Source organism: Triticum dicoccoides, chromosome 3B (assembly GCF_002162155.2).
Source record: "Triticum dicoccoides isolate Atlit2015 ecotype Zavitan chromosome 3B, WEW_v2.0, whole genome shotgun sequence".
In the NCBI taxonomy this organism is placed as follows: Eukaryota; Viridiplantae; Streptophyta; class Magnoliopsida; order Poales; family Poaceae; genus Triticum; species Triticum dicoccoides.
Genome location: NC_041385.1, coordinates 814217125 through 814226885, shown reverse-complemented (window position 1 = coordinate 814226885; position 9761 = coordinate 814217125). Strand labels below are relative to the sequence as shown.

The 9761-nt window shown below is 50.5% G+C and overlaps 1 protein-coding gene across 1 annotated transcript; it reads right to left on the bottom strand.

The window, feature by feature from the left end:
* Positions 1 to 220: 220 nt before the first annotated feature.
* Positions 221 to 1016, bottom strand: LOC119282425. Its single transcript, XM_037562659.1, has one exon. The coding sequence runs from the start codon at positions 991 to 993 to the stop codon at positions 691 to 693; it is 303 nt and encodes a 100-aa protein (XP_037418556.1). The 5' UTR covers positions 994 to 1016; the 3' UTR covers positions 221 to 690.
* Between the last annotated feature and the right edge of the window lie 8745 nt (positions 1017 to 9761).

Sequence of the window (9761 nt, the reverse complement as noted above, 5' to 3'; positions counted from 1 at the left end):
ACCTTATGATGGATGCGATGCATGATGCTGCTCACCGACTTGCCTCGCCGCAGGTCCCCTGAGATTATGGTCACTTGCTACTCCGAGAGTCACATCATCTTGATATTGACGAAGTTGCCACAGACGCCGGTAATGTCTTCTCCCATTGAACGCACATCCCCGAAATGCTTGAAATAAATTCAGGAAAATGCAACCACCAATGCCATGTATTAGACTTTAATTCTGGTGGGTTGTTATACCACAAAAAATCTAAGCAACTAAGCTACACTCAGTTCACCCTTGATAGAAGCCAGCCTTGACTTGAGAACATCAATAGTCAGACGGTGCTACTGTACAAGCACTTCACAATTGCACAACGAGACTGCACGGAAAGTTTACAGATACACAGCGGTAGCAACAGGCAACTGCACGGATCGAAGTGCACGCAAAATGGAAACGAAAACAGAACATGGACCGATGGAACGCGAGTGCACTGTCACTCATGCATGAAAATGATGCCGGGCAGTGCAGCAAGGAGGTTGCATTGACGCGCCCGTATGTACTCCCTCCGTCCAGAAATACTTGTCGCCGAAATGAATAAAAATGGATGTATCTAAAATTAAACTATGTCTAGAGACATTTATTTTTTTGATAAGTATTTCCGGACGGAGGTAGTAGTACCCTTCCGACTTCCATTCGCTGTTCTGGTGCTTAACCGCACTGGTACTTTTTCTTCCAATCCCGGCCGGTGTACCGCTCTCCGGGCGCCCCGCACCCCTCGACGCAGGCTGGCCTGCTGGGCTCCCGCACGTATTGTGGGCTGATGCTGTGGAGAACGTGGCGACGCACGTCCAGGTCCACCGCCGACACCACCCCGAGCTCCGGCGCCACGCCGTCCTCCAGCCTCATCGTCGCCGCCTGGTCGACGCTGTAGCCAGCCGCGGACTTCGCGTCGGGGCCAGCGAGCACAAGCGCGAGGATCACAAGCGAGATGCAAGACGCCTTTCTCCCCATGCTAGCTTAGCAAAATCGATCCGTTTGCGCTGGCCAACATCGGAGGAGAGTGCACCGATCTTTATGGATGGAGGTTAATTTGGTGTTGCGCAGCTCTCGTGGCCTCTGCCAGGACCGCCCGCCTAATGGTTGTTTATGTTGCTTCAAGTTAATCTAATAATGGTTGCTTCCATGGAAGGTTTGTGTTTTGGTGGTGTCTATTGTTCGGTCTGAGAACCCGATCGATCTAACACCTTTAGTTACAATCAAGCTCTGCTTAGGTTTTCACATTGATCTCTCACCCGCCCTGCATCTACATGCAACCTGCAGACGTGCGAACTATGGGGCTGTTTGGATTGTGACTATGTTTGCCTTGTGTTGCCACATTATTTTTTGCCACACTTGCCTAACTTGAGCTCCTTCAATTGTTAGCCACACTTTGGCTTGCCTAAGGGAATCTTGACACACTTTTTGTGTCTATGACATATGGGGTTCACTGCTCATAAAAAAAAATTCTTACCTTAGGTGTGGCTAGAACCAAACACCCACCTAACTTGGTCAAACTTGCCTAAGATGAGGTGTGACAAAATGTGGCAATATGTGGCTCAATCCAAACAGCCCATACGTGTGAGTTAAGTTATGTGTTGCCGGGATAGTCCATGGACCACACTATGGTTTGCCCCCACATAAAACCCAACTCTCAAGTGCATGTACGTGACATTGGGCCTTAGTTGTGGAGAGATAAGTGGTGATAATGGGACCAATGCAGGTAGGGCCCGCTAGGGCTATGTGGGGTACCTTCTCACGTCTACCGCGGCTTTCGGAAGTGCTTCCGTGGGGTTTTCTTTTCTTCTTTTTTTATGTGTTTTTTGTACAAGTTTTCAAATGATTTTTTTCTTTTTTTAAAATACATGACAACTTATTTTAATAGATGTTGTACATTTTATAAATATATGATGAACATTTGTTTAAAAAACATAAACGAACAATGTTTTTTAACACATGCAAAAAAAGTTAAGTACACGTTGAAATTTTTCTGGACAAACAATAAAAAAATTAATACATGTGAAACAATTTTTAGATACATATTGAACATTTTTTAATACATGTTAAATATTTTTCAAGAATGCCATTCACAATTTTTAACACGTTCAGAACATTTTTAAGTGTAATAATGTTCTTTTAAATGTCATGTATTTATTTTGAAATGCTACAAAATATTTTTCTTAAACTACGTGAACAATAGTTTTACCATGTATAATTTTTCGGAAATACTAACGCCGTGTGGGTGTTCGCATCTCGCCCACACGCATGGATCAACGTCGCTTTGTGTTTGCACGAATCTTCGCATGTTTTGCATGCCACGTAGGACTGGATCAGTGTGCGGGCATTTATCAGGTCGCCCACACGTCTGTTTCATTATGCGGAGGGGCTGATATGTGGGTGTTTAGCAGTTCACCCACACGTCTGTTTTCACGCACGCAGAGGGGCTGGTGTGTGGGCGTTTATCAGTTCGTCCATACGCCCGTCTCCCACGCCCGTCACCACCACGCGACTGCCCCATCAAATCTCCACCGCAGGACCCAATGGCCGCCGGCAAAGCGTCGCTGTAGCGCAGCACGACGTCGTCGCGGTATAGCGACAAAGCACGTGGCGGCAACGGCGAAAGCTGCAACTCAGCATGGCGGCATGCGGAGAGCTTCGACGCAGCACGCGGTGGCAATGACGGATCTTGTAGCAGAAGGGGCATTGATGCACGTGGTGGTCGGAGGGGTTAAGGTCGTGCGCGGCCTTGCGCTGCTTACCGGAGAAAATGTGCATCGGAAGGGAGGCATAGGAGAGTGCCGTGCTGAACAGAAACAAGTGGACGAGGGAAGAAGGAAGAAAAAAGAAATGGATGAGCTTTTCTCACGTGGAAGAGTCAAGCGACGGTGGTCCCTCACAGGGACGCGTGTCAAGCATCAGAGGTGGCTTGCGTTGCGCCAAAATCATCCGGTTGCTTTTAATCATTTTCCTTTTTTACCAACTCAGCAATGACGGGTGGGCCTAGCAGATTAATAACGTCATGCAATGATGCAAATGTTTAGTATCTACCATCAGTGCTTTTTGTAACTGTCAAGTTTTTGTGCGGTGCAAAATATCACGATTTGTAAAGTGATGGTTTTCACTAATCGTGACACGGAAGTGGTGGTTCTGTGCATTTAACTCACCTACGGAATACTGAGTCGGCATAATATCTTGAGATTAACGATGTCATCACATGTGCCTTCGCAGTCGACACGAACATCTTCTCCCACTAAACAAGCATTGTTGTAAAACATAAAAAAAATATAGAAAAAATGCAAACACTAGTGCCAAGTCTAGAACTTGCACCCTGTTGAACGGGTTCCACCACAACGACAACACTAAAAGAAATTGCAAAATGAAAATGGAAATAAAACATGGATCGATGGAACGCGTGTGCATCCAGGGACTGACGACGGGCAGGAAGGAGGAAGCATTCCTAATGTTCCCTCCCATTTATCTGCGACCGACGCACATGTAAATATTGGCGCACGGCCGGCCTTGGAAATTGTACGACTTTCCGGGTGTGCACGCGGGGTTGCAGACTGGCCTGTAGGGATTCAGGCCGTTCGGGCTGATCTTTCTGTCACCGAGGACGCGGCGGTGCACCTCCAAGTCCACCACCGCAAGCTCGGTGGCACGCCGTCTTCCAGCTTCATCGACGCGATATCGCCATCATCTGCGACGCCGCCGCGTCCTCGATGGTGGCCGTTCCGCCGGCGAGCGCGGCCGCCTTCGTGCCCAGGCCAGGGAGCACAACTAGCGCGAGGATTACAAGGGCGATGCAGACCTTGCCGTTCATGCATGGTAGTTAGCTAGCTAACTAATCAATCCGTTGGTGCTGGGCAACTGTGGAGGAGAGTGTTGGGAGTGGCACCGGCTTAGTAGACGGAGGTTTGGTACTGGGCACCTATCGATCTGTCTGTCCGAGCCTTTCAAACGAAAGAGCATTTGTACGTTTGCGCGCATGCAGTAGCAGCTTGATTTGCCCTAGTTCCGTGCATGCACGGGCGTGTAGAAATAATCAATGTTGGCACGCAAACTCGTGAGAGTGAGCCACACAGAAACAGACGATACCACCAGACATGCAACACCAGCTAGCCATCTCGCAATATGGCAACACGTACGTTCAGTAGTCACATGCTGCTTGGAAGAGTCCGCTCGTGCCGCTACGCGTCTGACAAATTGATGCCATTGCCATGTGCTAAACCTTGAAAGTAATTGTTTTTATATAAGTAAATAAAACGCCGAGTATAACACAGACGCGTGTGAACCCAAAGTGAAAAGTGTATTGTCAGTCTCTATCACCAAAATTATAATCCGACTTTGATACAGAAGATGTAAAACTTGATATCTTTTAGCATATAATTATGATAGTGTCTTTATCAATTCATAATGTCGCCTCAAGAAGATAAAACATAACAACTACACATCGAACGATTAGAATAGACACATAACCAACATAGGGAGTATGGCGAGAGCGTCGATGGCAGCAGCGGACATGGAACAGATGGTGGCTGCGGCAGAGCACATGACACGGATGGCATTCGATGAGTAATTCATCATGTTGGTCAGTCGTGGTCTGGACTTGAATTTTATTTTGGCATGTTCGAATTGTTGAACAGTGATTTATTTTGCTTTATTCAATTGTCTAATTATGATAAATTTGTATGATCCACATGCATGGATTTTGTAAGACAATAGGCTTTGGGGGGAACCGGCACAACCCTCTAGGGGTGGCCTATCACATATATATATAATGAGGTGGTATACAACGTTACAATATACACATGTAAATACAGTCTAACACCCTCCCTCAATCTTAGCCACTTTCTAATGAATCTAGAAGGGTAAGATTGCGCCTGCAAGTCTCAAACTGTGGCAAAGGCAATGGCTTGGTGAAGATGTCAGCAAGTTGATCCTTGGAAGAAATAAACTTGATCTGTAGTTGCTTCTGAGAGACACGTTCACGCACAAAGTGATAGTCAACTTCAATGTGTTTCGTTCGGGCATGGAATACCGGATTTGCAGAAAGGTATGTAGCACCGATGTTATCACACCAAAGAACAGGAGGCTGTGATTGGGGTATACTTAACTCCTGAAGCAAGGACTGTACCCAGATGATCTCTGATGTGGCATTGGCCACAGCCTTATACTCAGCCTCAGTACTGCTACGCGAGACAGTAGCCTGTTTCTGAGCACTCCAGGCAATCAGGTTAGAGCCAAAGAAGACAGCATAACCCCCCGTGGATCGCCTGTCATCCGGATTGCCAGCCCAGTCTGCATCAGAATATGCTGAAAGACAACCAGAGTCAGACGGCCGAATATGCAAACCATGAGCCACCGTGAAACGAATATAGCGCAAAATCCGCTTAACAGCAGACCAATGAGTGTCACGGGGTGACTGCAGATACTGGCAGACTCGGTTAACAGCATAGGAAATGTCTGGTCGCGTGATCGTCAAGTACTGGAGCCCACCAACAATACTCCTGTACTCTGTTGCATCAGAAGAAGAAAGAAGCACACCATCAACAGCATTGAGCTTATCAGTGGTAGACATGGGTGTAGTCGTCGGTTTGCACTTAAGCATCCCAGCTCGCTGCAACAAATCCAGAGAGTACTTCTTCTGCGTCATAACAAGGCCAGCAGCACGAGAAGTAACCTCCACACCAAGAAAGTAATGAAGCTTCCCAAGGTCCTTGACCGCAAAATCAGCACCAAGTGAGCGAACAAGCGCAGTAGTAGCCGACTGAGAGGAGCTGACCAAAATGATATCATCTACATAGACCAACAAGTACATAGTAACCTCAGGCCTTTGAAGAAGAAACAATGAGGAGTCAGCAGTTGATGATGCAAAACCATGAGCACGAAGAGCCATTGCAAGACGAGCATGCCAAGCACGAGGAGCCTGCTTCAGACCATAAATTGCCTTGGACAGACGACAGAGATGATCAGGGCGATCCGGATCAGAGAAACCCGGAGGCTGGCGCATGTAAACCTCCTCCGCCAAGACACCATGAAGAAAAGCATTTTGAACATCAAGCTGACGAAGAAACCAACCTCGAGTAACAGCCAGAGAGAGAAGAAGTCTGATGGTAGTAGGCTTGACCACTGGACTGAAGGTGTCTTCATAGTCAAGTCCAAAACACTGTCGAAAACCACGACCAACCAGACGAGCCTTATAGCGCTCAATGGACCCATCAGAATGCCTCTTCACTTTGAAAACCCATTTGGAATCAATGACATTTACCCGTGATTGTGGAGGAACAAGAGTCCATGTCTGATTGCGAAGAAGCGCTTGATACTCCTGCTCCATGGCCTCTCTCCAATGAGGAATGCGCATAGCAGCTTGATACGTGCGTGGCTCAGAGGATGGATCTGCGAGAGCAGCAGACATGCATGCCGCTAACCAAGCAACTGTGCCATCGTGACGTTGCTTAGGCTGAAAATGCCACTCCGACTGCGCGTATGTGGACGTAGAGCAGCAGCAGGAGCCGGCGGAGGCGAAGGTGACGGAGACGTGACGGTCGCCGGAGATGCAGGAATCACCTCAGGCGAGCTCGGGACAGACGACTCCGGGCTGCATGGCGAAGACTGGGCCGACGACAGGGGCTCAGAGGCCATGGGCGAACCGAGAGTGGGCGAGGCCAGCTCCGGTGACACCGGCCTAGACGGCCTTGGCGAGGCGAGAGCAGGCGAGGCCGGCCCTGGTGAGAAGGGCCCATACACCCTGGGCGAGGCAGGGGCGGGCGAGGCCAGGCCTGGTGATGACTGCCCCGACGCCCTGGGCGAGACGGGGACCGAGGAGGCCGGCCCAGTCAGCGGGGTTGCAGGGCGCGACGATGGCGAAGGCAGCCCAGAAGCCAGAGGCGACCGGGCCAGGACGTCGATCGGCCGTGCATGAGCACGGAAACCGAGGCCATGCATGGGCGCCATGTGCTCCTCATGCACAACAGAAGGTGCCGAGGATGAAGGCGATGGCGACGAAGAGGAAGATGGCACTTCCAGAATCTCCAAACGAGCCCCACGACCAGTGCCTGCACCATGGTTAGGCAACAATAGAGGAGAATATGCAACATCATCAAATTGGTCAGAAGCAACAGAGGATGAATGCATGACAGGTGGCTCGGTAGTGGACACAGGGAGTTTGGCAAAGGGAAAAACATGCTCATCAAACACAACATCCTGAGAGATGTAGACACGATTAGTGGGCACATGAAGACATTTGTATCCTTTATGAAGAGAGCTATAACCAAGAAAAACACACTTCTTGGAACGAAACTCGAGCTTACGCTTGTTATATGGACGGAGATGAGGCCAGCAAGCACACCCAAACACCTTGAGAAAGGTGTAGTCCGGTTGTTCATTAAGGAGAACTTCAATGGGAGTCTTCATATTCAAAACACGAGTGGGAGTACGATTGATGAGAAAACATGCAGTGGTGAAAGCATCACTCCAAAAACGAAACGAAACAGATGCATGGGCCAAAAGAGTCAGACCAGCTTCAACAATGTGACGATGCTTACGTTCTACTGAACCATTCTGCTGATGTGTATGTGGACATGCTAAACGGTGAGTGATCCCAAGCGACTGAAAGAAGGAGTTGAGGTTGCGATACTCGCCACCCCAGTCCGACTGAACATGAACAATTTTGTGCTTGAGAAGGCGTTCAACATGTTTTTGGAACTGAACAAAAATGTCAAACACATCAGATTTACGTTTGATAAGATAAAGCCAGGTAAAGCGGCTGTAAGCTCAACAAAACTGATATAGTAATTATGACCACTAACAGAAGTCTGAGCAGGACCCCATACATCTGAAAACACAAGTTCTAAAGGATGTTTCACCTCACGACTGGGCTCCGAAAAAGGAAGTTGATGACTCTTCCCCTGCTGACAAGCATCACACACTGCTACATCTTTATTACTAGACACACTAGAAAGCTCATGACGACGCAAAACATGCCGGACAATAGGTGTGGCCGGGTGACCAAGACGAGCATGCCACTGTGACGGAGATACCCGAACTCCACTGAAGACGCGAGCGACGCCAGGATGCTCCAGACGATAGAGACCTTGGCAGAGCCGCCCACTATGAAGAATGTCCCTCGTGCCCCGATCCTTAATAAAAAGATCAAAAGGATGAAATTCACAAAGCACATTATTATCACGAGTGAGTTTAGGAACTGAAAGAAGATTTTGTGTCACAGATGGAACTCGAAGAATATTGCGAAGTTGAAGACTCCTATTGGCATGTCTAGTGAGAAGTGATGCTTGACCAATATGAGAGATGTGCATACCTGCTCCATTGGCGGTGTGGATCTTGTCGGAGCCATGGTAGGGTTCACGAGTGTGAAGCTTCCCTATCTCACTGGTCAGGTGCTCTGTCGCCCCAGAGTCCATGTACCAGTGGGGATCAATGGAGTAGGACTGAGTGTGTCCCTGTGGCTTCTGCGGTGGCGGACGATCAGCCATGGCGACCTGACGAGCAAAGTTGCGTGTATCCTTCCCGTCATTGCCGAGACCAAGAAAACCCCGCTGGAAGCGCTTGTGACACTTCGAGGCCCAGTGCCCATCGCGACCACAAAGCTGGCACACACGTGGACCGCCAGCCCCTGGTAGCGTCGCAGTAGGAGGAGGGGCCGAGGCGGGTGGTGGTGACTGCCCCGAAGGAGCCCTGGATGAAGCAGAGGAGCGACCACCCTTGGTGGCGGCGTTTGCCGAGAGGGCGCCGTTGCCCCTGGATCGGCGCGTCTCGACTCGTTGCTCAGTAAGCAGGAGGCGTGAAAAGACCTCGTGTGCTGGCATGGGCGTGGAGTTGCCCCTCTCATTGATGATCTCGACTAGGGCGTCATACTCCTCATCAAGACCATTGACAATAAACGAGTTGAACTCGGAGTCGGTGAGGGGCTGTCCAATGGAGGCCAGCGTGTCGGCGAGACTCTTGACTTTGTTGTAGAACTCAGTGGCGGTGGAGTCAAGCTTCTGACACTCCCCAAGTTGGCGACGGAGCCCAGATACACGAGCCTGCGACTGTGCCGCAAACGAGCGCTCAAGAATAGTCCATGCCTCGTGGGACGTCTTGGCGAAGACAACAAGCCCAGCAACGGCCGGAGAGAGCGATCCCTGGATGGAGGAGAGGTTCGCCTGATCCTGCCCTGTCCAGACACGGTGAGCCGGATTATAGACCGGACCATGCACGCTGTCAACCAGCGCAGGAGGGCAAGGGAGAGAGCCGTCGACATAGCCAAGCAGATAGTGACTCCCAAGAAGCGGAAGAACTTGCGCGCGCCAGAAGATGTAATTGTCCGACGACAACTTGATGGTGATGAGATGGCCGAAGTGAAACGGCGGCGGCGGCTGCGATCCCATCGAGGAGACTGGCTGAGGTGAGACCACCGTGGAGACAGTCAGAGGGGCAGCCGGCGCGGTGACAGAGGGCGCGATGGCCGCGGTTGACGCCGCGAAGCCTGCCAGCGCGACATCCTCCGCCACCAGCGGCGCAGTGGCCGAGGGCGCGACAGCCGCGGTTGACGGGGCGGCGGCGGTGTGGGCCACAAGCGCCTGCCCGGGCGAAGTAGCAGCCGGCGGGAGCGCGAAGAGGGAGCCGACGCTCTGTGTCCCGATCGGCGCCTGAAGGGAGGCAGCATCCAGCGGCCTCGAGAGAAGTGCCGCGAGGGAGGCCGGCAGAAAACCGGTGGCGGTGGAGCCGGACGCAGCGGCGGA

Excerpts from the sequence above, each read along its gene's own strand:
- LOC119282425 (XM_037562659.1), bottom strand. The coding sequence starts at position 993 with ATGGGGAGAAAGGCGTCTTGCATCTCGCTTGTGATCCTCGCGCTTGTG.